Source organism: Chanos chanos, chromosome 10 (genome assembly GCF_902362185.1).
Source record: "Chanos chanos chromosome 10, fChaCha1.1, whole genome shotgun sequence".
Classification (NCBI taxonomy): Eukaryota; Metazoa; Chordata; class Actinopteri; order Gonorynchiformes; family Chanidae; genus Chanos; species Chanos chanos.
This window is the reverse complement of record NC_044504.1, coordinates 4,575,218-4,598,497: the sequence shown is the minus strand read 5'-3', so window position 1 is coordinate 4,598,497 and position 23,280 is coordinate 4,575,218. Positions and strand designations below refer to the sequence as shown.

Genomic DNA, 23,280 nt, shown 5'->3' with positions numbered 1-23,280 from the left:
AGGACCTGTCAGTCAATAAGAGACAGATCGTGGTCGGGAGGTTAGTAGATCGAAGTCTGCTCTCATTGGGTCTATATTCACCATACTCCATGTCAGCATTTTTACACTGTCAGCCTTACAATATTTAACGTGTGTGTATTTGTGAAATATTCCCCCTACTCACATTCTTACATTTTGAGCCAAATAACCTTGGTCTACCGAGGGACAAAGAGTCATCACTCAAGAGTAAAACCCCATAAAGACTACAACTGCCTTTCCCTGTTTTGAATATATAATGTGATTTTTTTTTTTTTAAATATGGCAACATTTAAAACACAATCAGAGCATAAAGCACAACTTCCAATCTTTGAGATATTCCAGAGCAAATGGACAGACATTAATTATTTTTCCATGGAACAAATGGGTAGGAATAATCATTTGGTCAAAAGAACAGGGATAATTACAAAATACATCTTACAATGTGCTTATTGATTAATGAATACCATCTTGGCAGTGAACACAATAAAAGACACAAAAGTGCATCTCATTAAAAAAGGCCTTATCACTGACTTTTGTTTCACTGACTGGGGAACTGCTGATTTAGGCCAATGAACTGTGGTCCTCAGAATTGACTTAACTGGTTTAATTTTTGTGCGGTAAAAGCCAGCACCTCGCGGGTAAATCACATAGAGGCCAAGTATATTGTACCATCCGTACCTCTCTTTAAATCCGTTCTAGCATAAAGAGATATGACTTCGGCGTTGGCTCATTAAGGAAGGCACAGCTACAGGAATCAGCATAGTCCACACGCCAAAACAAACTCTCCGCTTTGCTTTGTAAATAGGCCTGTTTTATAAAGCAATACTTACTATTTAAAGAGTCTTAAGCCAAACGGACGAGGAGGACTATGTGAGGTCAGGTGTTACCCCTTCCAACAAAGGACGGTCTGTGTTTGTCTGTTCTTGTACCAAAAAAAAAATTCCCTGCAGTTTGTGTGCAGTTTGTGTGTAGTCTTGTTGTGTGTGAGTGTGTGCACCCTGCCTTTTAAGCATCCAGGAAGTGGAAACAATAGTCTGGTTTCTTTGGGGTCTGAGCTGTTTGGGCTAATCCTGCCAAATTCTCACTGTGAACTCTGTTTATTGTACTTGAAAGCGGCAGTGAAAACACCCAGACCCTTTATTTGAGGAGAATACACTCAGAGGTATGAAGTGCTAGAGGAATGCAGTTGACTGTATAAGATAAGAGAAAGGCACACGTGACTGAAGAATCTCTCTTATGTGAAGTATGCAACCAACTAATTTCACGTTCGTTAGATCTCTGCATGGAACAGGTTTGTAATAACACTGTACAGGTATATAACGACGGTGAGAGAGGCAACAGACAGACAGAGAGACAGACAGGCAGAGAGGAGACCACAAAGACCCAACAAACGTGGAGAAACCAGTAAACCATGACACTAAAATACCATACTGATTGAGTAAGGAGTCGGGTGGAGACAATACAGCAGTAGCTTAACAGCTTTCACTGAAATGTTTTAGAGAATGCCACTGAGGCTGAAGCACCACGTAAGGGAGTCCAGCTCACTCAGAACAAGCACGCTCCCCTATTTCACCCCCAAAGACTCTGTGGCTTTGGGCTGTCTGAGGAGCCGGGTCCGGTCCTCTGGGTAAGTTCAGTTTCATACTGATTAAACCTCTACATAAGCTCACTTAAACTTCACATTAATCTAGATCTTCAGAAGGTCTAGGTTTGCCCAGTTCTTCTGAACCCAGGTCCTGAACAAAACCGGTTTGCGTACTGACTGAGGCGTCCGTGGACAGAAAACGCGTATATGAGCGCAGAGCTACGGATTCTCGATCCAAGACCTCTCTCTCTTTAATCACACACTCACACAGAAGGTTTAAGTTCTGTGGAGAGCTCTGGGTTTCAGCTGGTCCCGTGCTGAATCATGAGCAGGCCCGCCCGCTCCTGGTACTGCCTCTTCTTGGCTTCGGCGAGTTTTGAGCCGAGGTCCAGCGGCCTCTCGAAGAAGTTCACCAGAGCCTGTTCGGTCAGCAGAGACGCCAGAATCTGAGCGAAACTCACTGTCCAGTCGCCCTCTGACCCGGAAGCGCTTCCGCTCCCGCGTCCTCTGCCGGCCACGGCGCCGGAGGCCTGCTCCGAGTCTGTTTCTTCCTTCCTTTCTGCTGGCCCCTCCTGTTTGAAGGAGCCCTCTCCTGATTGGGTGTCCCTGTGACCCGCCTCCCCGATTTGTAACACCAAGCTGGTAACCATGCCGATGGCCTGAAAAAGTTCGCTCTCAATCTGGTCGGCTTGGAACATGCTGTAGAGTGTCTTGATAAACTGAATGAATTCCCACTGTGTGAGGAAGAAGTCAACATATCTTTCTATTCCAGATGACTTATCTTTTCATGTATTCTATCACACTTCACAATCGACAGTCATACGTGCTTGTGTATGCCAATGTTTCGAGCGATGGAATTTAAGACTTTAATAGTTTCAAGGTGCCACATTTTCGGTTTTGTGTTATGTGTATTTTATGTGAGAGAAGCATATGTATGTTATGTGTTTTATGGGGGGTGGGTCATAATTCTCTGCACTTCCTCATGTTTACATGCTCTGTTGTCTTTCAGTTTCTATTCTGTGCATTCTCATCTGAGAGCACCTTAACGCACCTTAATGGCTGATCACTTTTTTTTTTTTTGGCGTGTTGTTTCGTAACTCACCTGATTCATCTGAGGGAGCGGCTGCTCTACGTCCTTGTCCTTCTCCAGAGCCAGGTCCTTCAGCATTTGCTTCAGCTGTTCACCATAACCTTTCGTCTCCCCTTAACAAACAGACACAGGAGCCGGCAAAAGACTTTTTGTGCCTTTCATTCAAAACAGCGTATCATTCACATGTTGGCTACGGGCCACTCAACTCCCTGAGGCAGTTTTCATTCAAATAAAAGACTTGTTTGTCAGTTTTTGCAGTCACTGTTGCGTACAGTGTAGTTCCAGATCTGTATTAAACCAAACTACAGCTGTAGTGCTCACATAAAACAAAAACAGCTTTGTGAATTATTAATAGCTCTTCTTCACGCTAAGGTTCTATATTCGATGGTGACATACTGTTTCTTCTCTTCTACTCAGAATGAATGCATATGCTGTAAGAGCATCTGTTTAATGCAGAAATCATAATCGTACTGTTGTGCGTGCGCGCGCGCGTGTGTGTGCGTGTGTTGTATTATAGTGTGTGTCAGTCTTGTCTCCACCGGGCAGGTTGACATGAGGTTGACTGGTAGTTGTGGACTGGGTCAGTGATGTAGTTTTTTGGAGAGTGTTGTGTGTCCTTGGGTATAGGACAGTGTGTTTGTGTCGGCACTCGTCTGTGTGTGGATTTGAGGTTTCAGGTGATTTTGGTGACATTAGTAGTGGTGGTGTATAAAACAGTGTGTTTGTGTCAGCACTCGTCTGTGTGTGGATTTGAGGTTTTAGGTGATTTTGGCGATGTCAGCAGAGGTGGGAAGTAACAAAGTACAAATACTTTCTTACTGTACTTAAGTACAGAAGTTTTCAGGTATCTGTACTTTACTTGAATATTTCATTTTCGGACAACTTTTTACTTTTACCCCCTACATTTTAACACAAATATCTGAACTTTCTACTCCTTACATTTTCAAAACAGGCTCGTTACTTTAGTTTTAACGCATTTGAGGGGAATTATTGATTATTTTTATATTGCATCATTGCGCGCCTTCCCAACATCCAGGCCGATTTCAACCTAAATGGATGGGACAATAACACATAGAAAAGGCGATCCCTTGGTGTATCCATCGGTGTATATCACGCACGACAGACGTAACAAGACGAAGACGGCAAAACCAACGTAAAAGACGTAATAAGACGAAACAGGCGTGAAACGGAGACTCGACCGCGAAGAAAAGGCATCTACTGAATGTGATGCCCGTGACAGGGAGAACTAGTAGCGACATGGATGAAAGTGAACCAGACAACATTGCCGACAGGGCAGATTCAGAGCAACGGGACATTTCCCATCCATGGCCTTATTTAATAAGAGAAATGTTTGTTGGTAGTCCTGTGGAGATGGGGGAGTTTCTAACAGAAGAGTTTAAGGCTTAATTAGACCTGAAGCGTGTTCTCGTGTTGATCATAATGCTTGAAGTTCTGTTGCTGAAATGCAAAACTGATTTGCACATTGGAGCACAGGTAATGTTCATTATTTTCAGTATACTGTTTTTTTTTTTTTTATTTTCATTTGAAGTTAGAATGGTTTAATAGTCTTCGAATTATATTAACATGACGTGAGGTTCAGTTAGCTTTGCACAGAAACAGCCAGTAGAAATGTCCTTCAAAGGGCTACTTTTTACTTTTATACTCTCAGTACATTTCAGAGCCTGTACTTTTTCATTTTTACTTGAGCAAAGAAGTTGAATCAGTACTTCAACTTTTACAAGAGTCCTTTCTTACACAACTATCTGTGCTTCTACTTGAGTAAAGAATGTGTGTACTTTTGCCCCCTCTGGATGTGAGTAGTGTTGGTGTAGTGTTGAGTGTGGGGTAGTGTGTGGTGTGTGTTTAGTTTGGTACCGTTGGGCAGGTCAACGTAAAGCGGTCTGGTCGTGGAGAGAACAGGACTCTTCAGAGGGGAGGGCTCCTCTTCAGGGTCAGTCAGAGCTATAGAGAGACCACACACACATTAACATATACTTTTACATACACACACACACACACACACACACACATATATATATATACACATATACACATACACCCACACACACAAACAGAGAGAGAGAGAGAGTGAGAGAGGCCAGTTCCCACTGTTAACATACAGCGTTCAATTACAGTACTGTGCTCACTAACACAGAGCTGGGTTACACTGTGTTTATTTTATGCATTCCTCATACCACTTTTTATGGCACTAATAAAAAGTACCTTAAAGTATTTTATACAAAATGGACCCGCTTTGTTACATGTATACCATTATTAAAAATTGTGACAACTCTGTGTTCGGTGATCACACGATTACAACCACCGATTAGCACAAGCAAAGTACTGACAGACTGTTTTGTCAGTCACCTGGGGGGATGTGTAGGTGATAAAGCAGCCTTATCTTCTCATTGAACTCCCCACAGTAGAGAGTGTCTGCAGAAAGAGAGAGAGAGAGAGAGAGAGAGAGAGAGAGAGAGTGAGAGAGAGAGAGAGAGAGAGAGAGAGAAAGCTTTAATGCTGTATCATCAGGATGTGTCAGACACAGAGTGAGACCTGAAGTTATTCTTTTAAACTATAAACCTTACCCAGAACAACTTCTTTTTTTCTCTCTCTCTCTATATCACAACTCTGCCAACTGGGTTAGGTGCCTTCCATAGGAGCATACTGACTGACTGACTGACTGACTGACTGACTGACTGACTGACTGACTGACTGACTGACTGACTGACTGACTGAAATGCTCAAGAATGGAGCCCACAACCTTCCAGATATCAGACCACACCCTCCCTCCACATTCAAGCTACTATCACTCACCACCAATTGACATCAACTCACTTGTCTCGTTAATGTAAATGCAGGCATACACACGTATGCACACGTACCGATCCAACGAGCAAACTCAGAGAAGTTGATGAGATTATCTCTGTTGTGGTCCAGCAAGGTGAAGGTCCGCTGTGCCACAGTGTCTGTGTGTGGGCCACACAGCCAGGGCACCAGCAGCTGGTACAGGCTTTTGAACTGGGCCTGGTCCACGTGGTACCGCTCCGGGTAATCACGCCGGCGCAGGGTGGGGAGATCCGGGGCAGAACACACGCCGTCTCCCCAGTACAGGTTTATGAAGTGCTCTGTCTATAACACACCATGAACAGAGGGATTCAGGTCAGACAGGAGTGCTGTTAAAAATGACAAAATCGGACAAAAACAAACACACACACACACACACGGCCCCATAAAATAAAATGTTACAATACTGAAGACAGACAGAGGCCAAAGGAACAGACTTAGGCACAGACGTATACCTCAAAGAGTCACAGACACCACAACAGCCAATAGATTAGTGCTGACTCACACAAACATCTGCACAACCCACTACACGCACCTTAAAGACGTCATAGAGATCCGACAGGTCGTCTGGCGTCACGGACACGTCAGGTGTCACAAGTCTCAGCTGAAAAGACAGAGAACAGCAACAGACCAGTAACACAGTACAGCTTTAGATTAAACCAATAACACAGCAAATACATGACAATTACTGTCTACCGTTCTGTTCTAAAGCAGGGAAATATGTGTGTGTGTGTGTGTGTCTGCAGACTCACTGCGTTCTCTTTGGTGGTGTCCTCGTGAGCTTGCAGTACTTGGATCCTGTGTCTGCATCTGAGTCTCTCCAGATGTTTCACTGTCAGGTCCCCAAATTTCTGCAGAGACAGGGAACATGGACGGGATTGGAGAGTCCTACTGTCAATCTTCGATTATTTCATTTCTTGAAATGTGATGAAATGAAATGTCATTTATTCTGTACTCTGCACTGTGTCCTGGGTTTGAACACACATGCACGCACACACACACACACACGCACACACGCACACACACACACACACACACACACACACACAGTCTGCTCACCTCATAGGCATCAGCGATTAGAGTGGTGATGTGTGTGTGTCCAGTCGCAGGTCCAGCCTCTTCTGAGCACTCACAGGCCTCGTCATCATGTCTGACCTGCTCCAGGAAACTGCAAATACACACAGACACCATCAAATGTGTTTGGGTAGGGTGTTTGTGTATGCGTATACGTGCCTTTAGAGTGCTATACTGTTTGTTTATGTGTGTGTGCATGTGTGTGTGTATGTGTATGTGTGTGTACATGAGTGTGTGTCTGTACATGAGTGTGTGTGTGTGATCACCTGGTCAGTATCATCAGTGCCTGACCATCGTCAGTGCTAGCAGACAGCTCGGCAGCGTTAGCATCCAGCACCGTGAGCGCGAGCTGAAATATAGCTTTGATCCCATGAAAAAAGAAACAGTCGAGAACACACACAGCACTCCGGAACGGGAGCACACTCAGGAACAACGTCAGGAACCAGGACAAAGACACTGAGGCCAGTGGAGCAAGATCTGGAATGTTCTCGGCCAAATCAGGGAGGCGCTCACGGATCAACTCCTCAAACACAGACTGATCCACCTGTGCACCTGCGAGAGAGAAACATGTCATATAAACAAACACACACACACACACACACACACACACACACACACACACACACACACACACATCACAACTGCAAAACAGAAGGTCCTTAACATAAACCTAAATCAAAGATCTATCCTGCAATAAAAACTAAAGACGGCTGGTGCCGCTGAATGTACCACTGACAAAAACAGTGTCTCACAGAGCAGAGGCGTCAGGGCTTGCCCCTGCGGACAGTATCGCTGGACAAACAGCGCTCTCCTTTAAGCATGTTATGGCACTTAACAATACGATACAGCTTGTATTGTAAAAAAGAAAAAAGAAAAAGGATGTGGCTATCTCTGTTCATATCAGAGGGTGTGTTTGCTCATTTCTATCTACTGAAGTGAAGAGAAGATTAACCAGAGAGAGGGGCTGATGACTACACATGCCAAACCGGGTAACTGACTGTCATAAGATTTTTTTAAATTTTTTTTTTTTGCCCCCCTTTAAAAGCCTCTAATTTCTGTCTCACGTATGTGACGATGTGTGTGATAACTGTTGGCTCAGTTTGTGCTGTAGAGAACTGGTGTAGTCACAGTGACTGCGCTAAAATAAACAGCGTCATAAATAGACCCGCAAGCAGGCAACAAAAAGGAAGTAACACATAAGAACGTTCCTCGCAGATGTTTCGATACTAGACTGAGAAACAAAATCTAACTCATCTCACCCCTTGTTTTCGCAATTCAACGCTGTAACTCTTGTTTCCTAAATGATCGCTGTATCTCCAATAACACTACGTTCTTCTACTATATTTTAAACAGAGCAGACCACTGAAGACTGGAACAGTGAGAGAGAGATTTATCTCCATTTAATGAAAATGACAACTTATGAATTTAAAAAAAAAAAACTGTTTAAAAACAACAACAACAACAACAAAACTGTGTTATATTGGTGACGTGACTCCATACCTATGACTCTCCGGTTAAAGTAGTCTGGAAGCATCCTCTCACACACGGTGACCAGTAGCCAGAAGGCCTCTTCCTCTTTAGTATACAGCAGCAACACGGACGCCACAATGTTCATAGACTACACAGACACAGACACAGACACAGAGACACCGAACGAGCCGTCACTGTACGTGTGGTTGTGTTCGTGTTACGGAGTCACTATGTATGTGGTTATAACTGTTTATATTGACTGTAACAGGAAGTACTCTTGGGTATAAATTGCTTGAGCAGGTGACCATAGCAGCCGCAGGGATAAGATCACAGTTACAGGAGTTGAGATTGTGGAAATCCTGGTGTATATCTCTGATAATAATGGTAGTCATGATAAGTGGATTAGACACTGTGAGAAGGTGTAGGAGTACTATAGTAGTTATAAAGGTGAAAGTAGTCATGGTAACAGTGTCAAAAAGGCACTGTCACAGTAGTTTGTAACAGTGCCATAGTATCATTGTTACCATTATTACCAGTAATAACTCTAAGGTCATAAACATCTTGGTCGTGCTAACAACATTAAGGTTGACCAGTCTTGGGCCATAATGACAGAATTCCAGGTAACAGTAGTTAAAGTGAAGTTTGTTCAGCTTTTATTATGTTTTTGATATTAGCATACATCTATAGCCCTCTAAGGTAATACATCATGCAGTGTAATGCGCTTAGAGATAAGCTTTGTTAAGCTGAAAAAAAGCCATAAATACCAATGATAACACTGTTGTCCTGAACCATATGGTACAGAGAGAACTGTTTGCCACTTTATTTGTTATTTGCACCAACTGAGATGTGCAAGTCCCTGTACTCATGCTATACATTAGGCTGTAAGATAGTACATGTTAAAACGTTTTAGGGGGTATTATGGTTACATAACTTAATATTTTAAACAGTTAATATGCTATATTTTATACTATTTAGTTGAGACTGTTTTAGTTTTGTTTAGTATTTTAAACCATTATTAGATAAATACACTTTCAAAACAATGTTATTCAAATGACATAGGTTGAGGGTTAGCACTAGTTGACACATACATTGTGTTGATATCAATCGACTTCTATGTACGAGTTTTCTTCTAGCTCGAATATGCTTGAACCTTGAAGTGTTTGAAGTTGTCAATAGAATACCAATAAGTACGATAAAAAAAAAAAAACTCGCACAAGAAACAGGCTGGCGCAGTCAGGTACGACAGGCTTTACAATGTACCGCAGTGTCTTTGTTCACAGAAAGTCATCATTAAACCGCGATTATACAGCTCACGCGCAAAGATATGGCGCGATTTGACTACCTCATTTATTTCTAGCGCTCTTTCTGTCTACCATCTTATACTGCAGTACGCACTTAAGTGCAACTTTAGCGAGCAGCTTGTAGTATGCGGTTTTGGATGCAGCCATAGTGTTGTGGTGATACGGCTGTAGTTACAGTTGCCATGGTAATGGAAGTTAATGGTGGTGGTAGTCACAGTTAACTCTGGCGTAATGTTATGATTATAGTGACAGTTCCACGACCATAACACTGAAATACAGGAGTGCAATGATGCTGTCACAGTAAGGGTAGTCACAACAGTAATAGCGTAATGGTATAATCACAGTAACTGTAGTCATGGTTACAGTAGCCGATTGATTAAGGCCACATTATGGTGCCACAGGTGGTCATTTTCACTGCGCTATTTAAACCTTTAAACGTCTTTAACTAGCTTTTTAAACCTTTAAAGGTCTTTAAAAGTTTAAATAGCGCAGTGAAAATGACATTTTGTCCCACACTAAAAGACTTAATATGAATGTTATGAAACGCCTCTGTATCAATGTTATGAAATGTAATTTAGCTCACGGCAATATCAGTTTGTTTACTGTGTGTAATGTTAGCAAAAACTCAGTTAAGAACGGTCAAAATCAGCGACGAACGAAATCAATGACGGAAACTAAACTCGCACGCTTGCTCCCTGCAGGTGGAAAAACAAAAACAAACACCCATATATATATATATATATATATATATATATATATATATATATGTGTGTGTGTGTGTGTGTGTGTGTGTGTAGAAAGCTAGCGAAATAAGCATACGGCAACTACTCTGCCAGATGGTGAAATTTACAGACCTTAAACACAATGATTAAGAATTGCTAACAGCAATGGAAAGCTTTAACTTCATTCAATAGCAGATCGCAACCTGAAATTACTCTTTGACATCTTCGTGTAAAGAACAGAGAGTTTTTCAGGTTCAGACAGTTGGAGAGCATGCATCCAAAATGTTTCGCTTTTTTAGCTGATCATCGCCACAATATGTATTAGGCCTACTATGTGATCGAACATTATTTTCAAACTTTAAGGTGACAACATTCTTTACGTTTATGCAGTTATTGATACTGAACGTATATGAGGTTAAAATAAAAAGGCAAAATAATATAAACTACAAATGACATTTTCATATTGAAATCATATTGAAATATAATCAAATCACAGACCATATCAGCGGTGGTTTCTAAGTGCTGTAAACTGCATATGACTATGTTTTATATAATGATCACTGCAAGAACGGAATGTTCACCACGAATATGAAATTACACGACTAAGTCCGAAACTAATTTCTTAGTCCCATCCTTATTCCATTTTTTGAACGGACGTTTAGTTATTTATTTTGTGGTCTTATGATGCTGGTGTGTGGTCTTCCGTGTTGTCAATCATTTTGGCATGATTCGTGGTCACTGCAGTCATGGTGTTTCTAATTATGTTCATTCTGTTGCAGCAATGGAATCATGGTGACAGTAGTCACACTGGCATAATGATGAGGTCATATTAATGGTTGTCATGGTGACGGTGGTGTAATGGTTTGTGGCAATCGTCATGGCGACGGTAGTCAAGGTAACGCTGTACTGATGGTATTCATGGTAAGAGTTCAGGAGAGTCATTGAAAGCCCCATTATACTGCACCAAACACCTGTCTTTCACAAGCACGGCTCATTCATTTCACACACACTTAAAGCTCACCTGAATGAAACCTGAGAAAGAAGGCATTGTGTTTGCTTACTCTTCCTTTCACTCTTACACCTGTCTTGTGTTTTGTTTTGTTTTGTTTTTTTGATTAAGTAAATGACAGTCTTACTTCCTCTAGGCTTCACTGACCATCCTTCTATTCAGTGTTTGTTTGTGTATTTCATAACTTAATATCCAAATTCCATTTAAATTAGGGCACACTCACAATTTATACACTTGCCGTAGATTTGATTTGTTTTAAAAATCCTAATTCTGTTTCCCTAACAAGTCAAATAGCCTGTATGCTATGTATCATTTAAGACAGTAAAATGTCTTAGACAGTAAGAATGTCCTATTTTCAAGAATGTGAATCTTGTTCAACCATTATGTATTATTTGTTCTTTGTCATGTGTCTCTCAGAAAACCAAATAAATCTTGCAATTCATTGCCTTCTGTCCATCTCCAATCCTCACCTATTACAAGCAGCTAAACTCTCTCATCCACTTTATGTCTTTCATTTAAGTTTCAACAGTACTTGACAACAGTCACGGTAAGATCCCAATGATGCCAGCTGTGGCGATGTTCGTCAAGGCGATGTCTGTATAATGGTACGGTCGTGATGATGGGGTGGTGGTTGTCATAGCGACGTGGCGGTTACCTGGCAGTAGCCTATCTTGGGGTTGCGGTGCGCGTAGGCGGTGAGCACCCTCCGCAGGGCGGAGATTCCCGTGTTGTTTTGGAACGCGGGGTGTTCGGGCAGAGAGCGGTGAAGGTCTCTCTCAATTTCCTCAGTGGCCACACTGCTACCTCTCATACTCTCCTCCACCAGCTTACTGTAGTAGTCCGGGTGGGCCGTCAGGGAAGAGCAGGCGTCTAGAAAAAAAAAAAAATACCCACATGGAGCCACTTCAAAGTTACACTGTGGTCTATCATACTGGCCGGTTATGTTTTTGTGAATGGAGCCCAAATTCTGTCTCAGTGAAAGAAGTCAAGAATTATTCTCACAAGAGAGTAAATAAAACACTATTTAAACAGGAATTCTTAAGGAAAGCATATCTCGTAGGGAAAGCAGCGGCCACTGTTCAGAAGAACAAAACAGATTGATATCATGATCAGACAGGGAGCTGACGCTTCGACTATAAAAAATTCACAACCGCAGACAGGAACTACGCAGACCAACGGAAAACAAATAGTGAAACTAGGGCAGTTCAACAACCAAAAAAAAAAAGTACTGATCTGGAACTTTCTGGCCTCCTCTCTGCCAGCCAGCCTTCATTTGTCGTTCCTGAAGTCAAAGCACCTATTCCCACCTGAGAAGGTAAGCCACAGCTCCCCACGCAGAGACTCCGGGATCCCCATGGCAACCAGCCTGCGAATCTTGTCAGTGCGAAACATGTGGACGCCGCGGCCAAACTCAGCGAAGTGGTCTTCCCAAAGTCTTTCTTTTCGCTGCTCTGCGTTCTAACACACACACACACATAAATAAATAAATTATACATAAAACATTAACTCAGCATTCCTTGCTGGCTGCAGACTGCCACAAGAATGTTCTTTCCTACATATGCATTAACAGGGGAATATTAGAGAATCCGTGACCAATAGGAGAGCTCCATACTCACACATTTGTTGTTGGGAGAGTCTGATTGGTTGTGGTGGAAGGTGGTGATCAAGGCCTCTGTTTGTACAGTGTGTCTCAGTGCTTTTTCAGAGATGACATCAGCGTCCTCTGTCTCGTACATGGTGTCGTAGCAGAAGGTGTAGTACGGGGTCGGAGAGATCTGCAGGGGTGGCAGACAGTCCCGTTTGGTTCTGAATGGTTTTCTCTATTAAAACATCCAGCTTTCCCCATTTAAACCTTCTACGCACAGTAACACTTTAAGGCATCGAATGTCCCATAAAGGTGTCTGATGTAAATGAAAAATGTTGAATAGTGAAAATAGGTTTTCATCATTTTTAAAAATTCAGCATCATTCAACATTTGTAACATCTTAAAATATTAGATGTTTAAAAACGATTTTTGCAGTTAAAAACTGTTTGTGACTCTGCACTACATTTTTTTTTTTTTGTTGCTGTTGTTAATCAAGAGGCTGTCCATGCCATTCTCACGATTAGTCATGGTATCTGACACAGTGGGTCAAATCAGTCTCTGTTTCGTTATAATGAGAAAGGAAATAACATTTAGCCATAAGAACTCAAACAGAGGAACAGACAGAGCAGTGTTCCAAACTATCATACAACTACACTGCCATTCTTCCAGGTACAGACTTTCCATTCTTTATAGTACTAAGGTAAACAGATTGGAACACAGCCCAAGTTAGACAGGATTCAGGATTCAGGAAATAAAGCTACAGTGTGTATTGAGGGTTATGCTGTACCAGGCTTTTCTTGCGTTGGCTCTGGCCACGGAAGACTGCCTGCTTCCAGTGCAGTGCTCGGAGCCTGTCGTTCAGGTTGTCCACCAGTTCATCACGGTCAGACAACTCAATGAACTGGAACGCACGTTTGGACCGCACGCTGACAATCACTGGGTTTGGCAAGGCGCTTGTGGTTTCCACCTTCTCTATAGACAGGACCTGAAAGAACACACACACACACACACACACAGAAATTTGGTGGATAAATGGTCACGGTTATTGTCTTTACCTTTACACACTCAACTTCAGGTTACCCTTTGACACACATGCACAGCGTAAAGAGAGAGAAAGTGACCGAGAGATTGAGATGGAGAGAGGTTACAGAATCAGGTGAGTGTCATTTAAGCTCTGTGTAATTAAGCTGTGCGTCACCCTTTAGCACGCAAACACACATACCAGTAAAGTGGTGGTTTAATCAGTAACAGTAGCTGAAGGCTGTGAGGCTGACAGACAGTAAAGTGCATTCTCTCACTGAGTGAGTTCTCTCCCTTTTCTTTTTTTTACCCTCAGCCACTTCTGGGTTTTGTGTTCATAATATCTCCGTGAAAGCAGAGCTTGTTCAAACCAAGAAACTGCAGGACTAATGCTTAGGGATGGATCAAGACAGTCAAAGACCACAAAGGGCCCGATTATTCAAACCCCCGTCACTCTGTAAAGATATATCACTGCCCTCCAGGAAAACCCTCTATGAGTAAAACTCTCATCGAATGGTCTCAGTTCGGACCATACATGTCACACAACTGTTGAGTAAGAACTGGTTTTAGTAAAGAATGATTCTTCGTGAGCGTTACATGTGTGTGTGTGTGCGTGTGTGCGTGCGTGTGTGTGCGTGCGTGTGTTTAAGAGTCTTCTGGGGATTTCTGAAAAGGTGGGGGGGGGCGAGACCTCATGACCTCCTCTGACCATCCACAGTTACACAATTACGTTTGTTTGTCTATTTATTTAGCTGACACTTTGTTTCAGACTGACTATTACTTCTTTTTTTTTTTTTTCGGCGTCAGATGTTCTGTGATCCTGGAGAAACCTTATGGTAAAGTGCCTTGCACCAAGACAGAAAAGGCAGAAAGCCATCACACTCAAGAGTCCTCAGGGTTGGCTACCGGGCCCTGTCCTGAAACGCCATGCTGCTATGACGACGTTGGATACATACTAAATGAGAGACAATGAATTCGTATTAACATTCAGAAGTTGTAATGACGGACCGTGTTCCTAATTTAAGTAGATTTTGAGTATTTTTGAGCATGTGTGTGTATCATGCTCCCTTCATAAGCAGATCCTGAGAATTTGTATTTGTGAATATTTGTGAGTATCTGTGAGTACGGTAGCCGGGTCGGAGGATCGTTACCTCGGCCAACGGGATGAGCAGAACGCAGACTCCAGACTCCCGGCTGTTGAAGCAGAGGTAGCTGTCGGTGGCGTAGAGGGTGCCAGGCGTGTGGCAGCGTGCGTGGGGCGTCCACACCGAACACTGCGCCACCTCCTTCAGTTGCTCCGCCCGCGGGAGACCGAAGAGAGACAGAACGTATTGCCTTAGAGCCTGCTCCTCCAACACCCTGAAACACACACACACACACACACACACATTAATGGACACAAACACATATACACAAGCATGCATAGTTATTGTTTTTTGCCTTCCTATTGTGGTGATACTAATACAAACGACGCATGTGAATGTGCATGTGCCTTCATTCAAATGGATCACCACACACATTCAAGAGCTGAGCCCTACACACACACACACACACACACACACACACACACACACACACACAGGTCAATGATTTACATGTAACAGACAGTTACAAAAACACACTGATTTATAACGCACTAATGGTTATCCTACAAATCACCATACTGATGTCACTGTACGCAGTGAGAGAGAGATGTTCATTACAACTTTTTGTCAAAATACACAATCCCTCTCCTTCTTTTTCAACTTCACACCTAGCCGCCCCCCCCCCGCGACACACACACACACACACACACACACCACACCTAGTCCCTCCCATGTCTCTTTCATTACTAGGGACTGTTGCTGAATGATATGTAATTGTGAATTTAAATGTTCCATGTCGACAGCTGTTTGAGGAGAGAGATATTTCCAGTCCAGCGGGTAACATCACACCATAAACACACTGCTGGGAACTGAAAACAAATTATGTTACACTCCTTGTCCAGGTAATGTGGGTACTGTGTTTACACTTGTGTCAGTAAGTAACCTTTTAGCAATGTTTGCGAGCATGTGACCCTTGGTGATGTGTTAGACCTCTATGTGTGTGTGTGTGTGTGTATGTGTGTGTGTGTGTGTGTGTGTGTGTGCATGTGTGTTTTTGGTGTGCAGTACCTATTCGTGATGTGTGTGGTCTCTGTGTGTGTGTATGTTTGTGTGTGTGTTTTTCGGTGTGCAGTAATATATGAGATGTGTGTGAGCTCTGAGTGTGTGTGTGCATGTGTGTGTGTGTGTGTGTGTGTATGTTTTGGTTGCAGTAGTGTATGTGATGTGTGTCAGCTGTGTGTCTGTATGTTTTGGTTGCAGTAATATATGTGATGTGTATCAGTTGTGTGTGTGTGTTTGTGTGTGTGCAGTAATATATGTGATGTGTGTGTGTGTGTTTTGGTTGCAGTAGTGTTTTGGTTGCAGTAGTGTACATAATGTGTGTCAGCTTTGTGTGTGTGTGTGTGTGTGTACACGTGTGTGTTTTCAGAGTGTGTTACCTCTTGGTGATGGACGTGGGCTGTTGGAGAGTATGGTCCAGTTCCAATCCTCCACTATCCAGGAGTCTGCGCAGGGCGATGTCGGCCAGCTGGGTCATCACCGTCATGACCTCCTCAACGTTCAGAAACATGGAGAAGTCCCTCTGACGCTTACGTGTGTGCACACGTACCACATCTGTTATCAGGCCCACCGTCACACGCTCCAGCCCCGTCACCTCCGCCCATGGCACCAACAGCTTCACTGCAGAGAGAGAGAGAGAGAGAGAGAGAGAGAGAGAGAGAGAAGTTTCAATATAGAAAATATTCAGTTTCATTTCAGAACAAGCGTCTCTGAGGTTTTTTTGGGTTTTTTTTTTTTTTAATGAGCCGTAAGAAGGAACGAAAAGGCCTCTGGCTTTGAAGTGAATGTGAAATATATATGCAAGTTTTTTTCTCTTCCTTAAAGATAAAAGTGACTGTACTGTCAAAAGAGAGCAGACATGCCATCTCACAAGACAGCTCCTACTCAGCCTCTACTCATCAGCCTTGTTCTGGCCAATCAGAGTGCACGGGGGGAGTGTTTAGGGGGGACGGACCTTCCTTTCCGAGCAGGAAGGAGTAGAAAGCGATGTGATTGGTGCTGAGGTAGAGCCAGCCCTGCCGTGGTACGCGGCCCTTCCAGCAGCAGCAGGAGTAGTGCGTGACCAGCTTCTCTCTGTGGGGCAGACCGAACCGCTGCTCAAACCGAACCAGAGCCTCACGGAACCGCTCCGGGTCCTCCTCCTGAGCCGCCTGCCCACCACGCACCTCCTCTGCTATCAAACCCTGACACACACACACACACACACAGACAACCACACACGGACACACAACCACACACACACGCAGACAACCACACACAGACAACCACACACAGACAACCACACGCAGACAACCACACGCAGACAACCACAGACAACCACACACAACCACACACAGACAACCATGCACGAACATACACAACCATACACACACACACACACACGCGGACACGGACATACACAACCACACACAGACACACACACACAGACAACCACACACGCACACACACACAGACACACACACAGACATACACAACCATACACACACAACCACACACGGACACAGACACGGACATACACAACCACACACAGACACACACACACACAGACATATACAACCATACACACACACACACACACACACAACCACACACAGACATACACAGACATACACAACCATACACAGACTGTGTAAGATATTAAATAATTAAAAAATATTAAATATATCATTTGAATAAAAATATTAAATAAGCATTTGAAAGGATTCATCAACCACAATGCATGAAACGTAAGTGAACACGCAGAAAGATATTTATGCAGAACACACGCGTAGGCCACACTTCACACACACACACACAGCTTTACTATTTCAAACTCGGGCTTAATTTCACCAACACGTCAAATTCACAGATCAGCAAAAGCCACACATGCTCAGGATATACACACACGCTCAGGATATACACACATGCACAGATGTCTCATACATATTCACCCGGGAAGCCGCATGTTTACACATCTGACTGCACGCAATGTAAAAAACAGGCTGAAACCACAACCCTTGCAAACCAAAACTGTGAAACAGACCAAAAAGCTCACACTTTCATTTTGACTTGTAAATATTTAGCAAGCACAGGTTCATCTCTTATGGTCTGAGATATTTTTATTCTAACATATTCATGAATCATATCAGTTTGTTACTCAGTATCACAGTGGTCGACTCCTAACAAACCAGTGTCCAGTGCTGATGCTGGTCTGAGGTTGCTCTTCTATGTGACTATCTGGGTTTGGTAACTTTCCTGCGAGAACACACATCAGGTGCCAGTGGTGTTGCAGAGCAGGGTTTGAGCAAATGCTATCATCATACCTCACGCTACCACGGTGTGAAGGTTGCACCGCCACACCCTGTCACGCCCTGCCACGCCCTGCCCCGCCCTGCCCCGCCTTAACCTGGCCTGTTCTAACATCACTGATGACCCAAAGCTAATAATCCCTGTGTCCACAGAGAGAGGGATAGAGAACTGTGCAAAAAGTCGGACTACAGACATACATCCCTACTCAGGGTGTGTGAGGGAAGAGCGCAGAATGCAGTTTGTAGAGTGTGTGATATGTGAGGCCATTGTGTGAGGCACCTTGACTTTGCCCTTAACGAAATTGGCGGCGTCTTCTTTGTTCTCGAACACCGAGAGAGAGTGCAGCAGGTTCAGCTCCAGCCAACGCCAGTGTGAATTGACCTCCTCCGCAGCAGCCCCTGTGTGACCGGACACACACACACGCACACACACGCGTTAAAACACACACTTTTAACACGTGGCTGTGGGCAGAAACACTAATGTACTAATGACACAGATTCATCACACATGGGTGGGAGATAAAAAGCAGGGGGAAGAGGAGAGGAGAAGAGAGAAAAGAAAGGAGAAACAGAGGACAGAAAGAAAAAGAGAGAGAGTGAGAGTGAGACAGAGAGAGAGAGAGAGAGAGAGAGACAGAGAGAGAGAGAAGAACGAGAGGTGGTTCTTACCACTGGCAATGACCCAGCTGACCTGTGACCCTGGAACCTGTAGAAGGATCCGGAATGGAGCAACGCGAGCGTTTGAGTCCAACATCGTATCCAGCGCCCCCACCAGCATGCCTGCACACGCACAAACACACACACAGAGAGAGAGAGAGAGTGAGAGAGAGAGAGAGAGAGAGAGAGACACACACACACACACACACAACAGTTAGCCTGTAACATAGGGCTACCTTGTCACTAGTCTTGTCTAGATGAGACCTACAGAATTCTCTTCCATACACTGCAGGTGTGGGTCAAGATTACATCATCAGTTCTGTGCAGTGAAACATCTCCCCTTTGGCTGTTCCATGGCACCAGAGGAGAGATCTCTAAACTCAGTATTATTTGCGGTGAGTCTGTAGAAATGACAGAGCTCCATTAGCAAACTACCACTGTTATTATAATCTAATCATGAGCTAATGGCCCCTACTGAGTTTCCACTCACTGCTTTGGGGCTCCTACAAACACACAGACGTCATTCTGGTGACATTTCCCTTCTCTCGATAACTACTAGTGATGACATTATGAAGGAAATCAACTTAAAGTTACATATCATCAGCATCTCACCAGAGATGCTAAATTACATTTTACATAACATTTATTCATTCTGTAGATGTTTTCAGCCAAAGCAGCTTACAGGATAGGCAGAACACATACTAAGCATACAACCATTAAGGAGCTGTCTGTTGTGTACGTGCCACTGCTGAGTTCAGCATCAGACCAGATACAAATGCTAAAATGCTGAAGGAAAATGAGAGAGTGGACTACAGGTGGGTCAAAAAGCCCCCATAATATAAACTATCGAGTACCTCTGACAAGAAGTATCACAGTGAGGTGTTGGGTAGTACCAGGGAGAAGGAAATCTACGTTGGGAAAAAAGGCAAAAAATATCCTAACAAAAATACTGCATTTGGGCTGAACCACAAACATCGCGTTCAACTCTTTATCCATCCCACTAATAGTTTTACGACCCTGGGGAGAGTTTGGTGAAAATCTCATGTAGCGAACACCATCCCCCACCCTCCCATTTAATCCAACAGGGCTGTCGTTGTACCGCAATCGTATTATCTAATGCTTATGATGACTCTGTCATTAGCTATCTACTAATCTGAAAAAAACACGCACACACACACACACAGACGTACCCACACACGTTAATCTATTCATCCCCCACTCTAATTAGAGTCACACGACTCTCTTTATTCAGAAGCCAACAAACTGCTTTCTCATGTGTATTTTTAATTTGGCATTTCCCCTCCGAGAGCCGCTCCATCTCACTATGTTGACGCGAAACGTTTGCCGAGAACAGCGCCGAAGCGTTTTTTTTTTACGCAGGCTGTCAATCAAACGGAGGTTTCATCCTCCCTGAAGCAACATACAGTGCCCCACGCAGGAGGCTAATTACATTAGCCAGGAGCAGAACTCTAACGACCATGACAATCAAGTCTGAAACAAGCTCTCAACAGGAACGAAAGAACAACAAGGGGGAAAGATAAGTGACAGGGAGAGATGAAGAGAAATGGAAAATACAGATGTCGCTATAAACCAAATTACATCAGCCAGCTCTGCTTGTAAACTGGGCCTCATATGCCAGGTGACACGTGTTTGACAAGCAGCAGTTTTGGAGATAATCTGGCCAAATAGAAGAGATTAGGTTTTGACTCATACTGCATATAGAATATTGAAGAACCAAATGGCGCCCTTCTTTGAAGTGTTGCCTGAGATAGCCTCAGTGGTCAAATTTGTCCAAATATGTAAGTAAGTCTGTCAGTAACTCTGTGCATAGGATCAACAACAGATAAATAACAGTGTAGGGTGCACAGGTTAAGAGGGACACAAGTGAATAAACAAACAATAAAAAGGCATTGTTCATCAAAAATACAGATCGAGATAAAACATAACCTGTTGGTTTTACTGGTCAAAACTTTGTGGACATACAAGAATCTGGAGAGTTTCCAGATTGCGGAGGGAGATAAGAATCTGATGTTTGGCATTCCACACCCCTCTCAGAGAGTGAAACAAAGAGAAAGAATGAGAGAGAGAGAGAAAGAAAGAAAGAAAGAAAGAAAGAAAGACAGACAGTGAACCAAAGACAAATAAGCAGTTCCACTGGAATGTTGCCCATTCCCAAACTCAAATCCTAAATTGTCCTAAGCACACTACTCGCTACCGACAGTAAAGCATTCCTCATGGAAACATCAAATGAACGTTCTGGAATGTTGAAAGAGCCCTGTCGTGTAAAATAAACCTGAGAGTGCTTAAGTATAAACAATGATATCTGGGCAGAGATATATGACCAAAATAATGTACAAACAGTTTACAATAGCCTCGGAATCAGAAAGAAGATGTCATTTTAGCACGACTTCAGCCAGAATGTATCTCAAATACTCCCTGACACTCAAAATCACGAGTCTACACCTATGCCTAATTTGACTAGGGCGACTGTTTCTCTCTGAACATAGTGGGAACTCTTGACCTCTATCTTAAATAAACTTCTATGCCTTGTGTGTTCTGACAGATGGTGCCTAAAACCCCATGACCACAACTGTTCAGATAGAAAGAGGAAGCAGAAACTGACATTTTGGTAGACCATGTTAAAAACTGTGATGCATTAGCACTGCTTTTATTGGTCCCTTCTTATTCCACCGCAGCACTTTAAAGACAAATGCATTTGTTTTTTTTTTTTAAAGGGTTTTTACAGTTACACAACATGACACAAATTCCGCGACCTACTGAACTTTGATCTTTGTGCAGAGTTTTGGGAATGATGGAGAAAGGAAAAAACACCCACAACTGAAAGTCCCTAACTACACAGAGCCAATTCAGGAAAGACTGTGTATTTTCTTTTTTTATGGGAGGACATTTTAGTGCCTGTTGCCTCAGAGATAGCAAGATCGTCCGCGCTCGTTCCCACACACACACACACACACATACACGCGCTTCCCCACTTGTTTTTGATCTGGGAATGACACAGCTGTTATGAACACTAGGACAGTTTTCCATGCACAGCCTACCGGTAGGAAATACCTAAAGAAAAACTCAACAAAAACTAAACCAGGTTACAACTTTTATACTCTCTGCACACAGTCAGACAATAAGAGCCAAAATAGTGAACAAAAATGGCTGTATTCCCCTTTACTTATGAATTTAAGCTTGTTATCTGTTTAGAATATGTAAACAGTATCCTCAGAAAAAGGATAATGATTTTTGCGCTTAGTTTTTCGGGTGGTGTTTGAAAGAAAAACTCGTTTGTTGCAGTTAACTATTACTTAAAGTAGCTCGCAAAGTTTCGAACACCTGACATCTTGACAGTAAGAATGCTTGTAACTCACTGAAAGTAAAACACACACACACACACATATATATATATATATATATATATATATATATATATATATATATTTTTTTTTTTTTTTTTTTTTTTTTTTTTTTTTTGAAAGAGGCAAATGAAATAGGACTACTTTCAGGACGCAAACGACACTAACGACAACAGGGAGGATGCCCTAACAAGCAAAACTAGTTCGAACGTTATTCCCCTAGGAAAACCTAACTGCGGAGTAAATGCTGACATTGTATTTCGTTGAATTTTCAAAATCCACCAGGATAGCTAACGACACAAATGAGATTCGTACTTCAAACTGTAACTGAATGACAAAGGTCAGCATGTCTTTCCGTTGAACTAGGGGCTGCATTGATAAAGGGGCGTTTTACCTGAAATCTTCCCCCCGGTGTCTCCATGCCCTCTTCTTCGTTGTAGGAGAAAATAGTCATTGGATTTCTCCGTAACCCAGAGTTTCAGTGCATTTTTCAATAAAACTTCCTCTGGATTTAACCACATTCTTAACACCACCGATCCGTACGTGACTGAGAGAGAAAGAAATGGGGAAACAAAGCAAATCTTTCTTTTTGTGACGATACGAATAAACTGCCCCGAACTCTATACAGACGCTCCCGTATCAACGCTCCCAAACTATCTGTTTTTTTGAATCATTCATTGTTGATGTCTCTACCGCACCGCAATCGCGAGCAGCTTAAGGTTGACTCATAATTTTCTCTCACTGCTTGTAACCACGACACAAACGCGAATGTTTATTTCCGCATTTCACCCAACCTTTCCTTGCCATAGTTCCGGCGAATGCGAAGGAAGTTTAATTTCACTGGCCGTTTGTTATTGGCGTGGCTTTTGATTTTGGAAAAATTTAATCAACTTCCTTTTCTTGCAAGGCTACATTTGATTTAAAAGGACGAACCAGTTCTATGTCTCACGTTATAAATTTGGAAACGTCTTTCTTTCTCATTGCATAGTGAGGAGCGGTGACGCGAGAGTTTGTCAGGCTGTGCTACTTGACATGAGACTGGACAGAACTGGTGACGGTTACTTTGTATTCTATATAGTACGCGAGACAGTGAGAGGTCACATTGATATAT

At 43.0% G+C, this 23,280-nt stretch overlaps 1 protein-coding gene across 2 annotated transcripts; it reads right to left on the bottom strand.

Annotated features, from left to right (window-relative positions):
* Positions 1-1,400: 1,400 nt before the first annotated feature.
* On the bottom strand, positions 1,401-22,772 carry tbc1d8 (TBC1 domain family member 8). Of its 2 annotated transcripts, none has more exons than XM_030785762.1 (20): positions 22,564-22,772; positions 18,820-18,930; positions 18,431-18,549; positions 16,818-17,046; positions 16,243-16,483; positions 14,870-15,077; positions 13,486-13,683; positions 12,726-12,888; positions 12,421-12,564; positions 11,769-11,983; positions 8,112-8,229; positions 6,878-7,163; positions 6,597-6,705; positions 6,290-6,388; positions 6,073-6,141; positions 5,576-5,822; positions 5,061-5,126; positions 4,569-4,655; positions 2,706-2,806; positions 1,401-2,337 (listed from the first exon to the last, which is right to left on the bottom strand). In XM_030785762.1, exons 1-20 carry the CDS (start codon positions 22,688-22,690, stop codon positions 1,906-1,908), a joined length of 3,369 nt encoding a protein of 1,122 aa, XP_030641622.1. In that variant the 5' UTR covers positions 22,691-22,772; the 3' UTR covers positions 1,401-1,905. The 2 variants fall into 2 exon arrangements, with proteins under 2 accessions (XP_030641622.1, XP_030641621.1); XM_030785761.1 differs by having other exon boundaries at positions 12,421-12,571; positions 12,730-12,888.
* Between the last annotated feature and the right edge of the window lie 508 nt (positions 22,773-23,280).

Excerpts from the sequence above, each read along its gene's own strand:
- tbc1d8 (XM_030785761.1), bottom strand. The coding sequence starts at position 22,690 with ATGTGGTTAAATCCAGAGGAAGTTTTATTGAAAAATGCACTGAAACTC. Across the intron at positions 12,889-13,485 it reads GCCAACGCAAGAAAAGCCTG|ATCTCTCCGACCCCGTACTA; the intron begins GTACAGCATAAC and ends CCACCCCTGCAG. Across the intron at positions 6,142-6,289 it reads ACACCACCAAAGAGAACGCA|CTGAGACTTGTGACACCTGA; the intron begins GTGAGTCTGCAG and ends CTGTCTTTTCAG.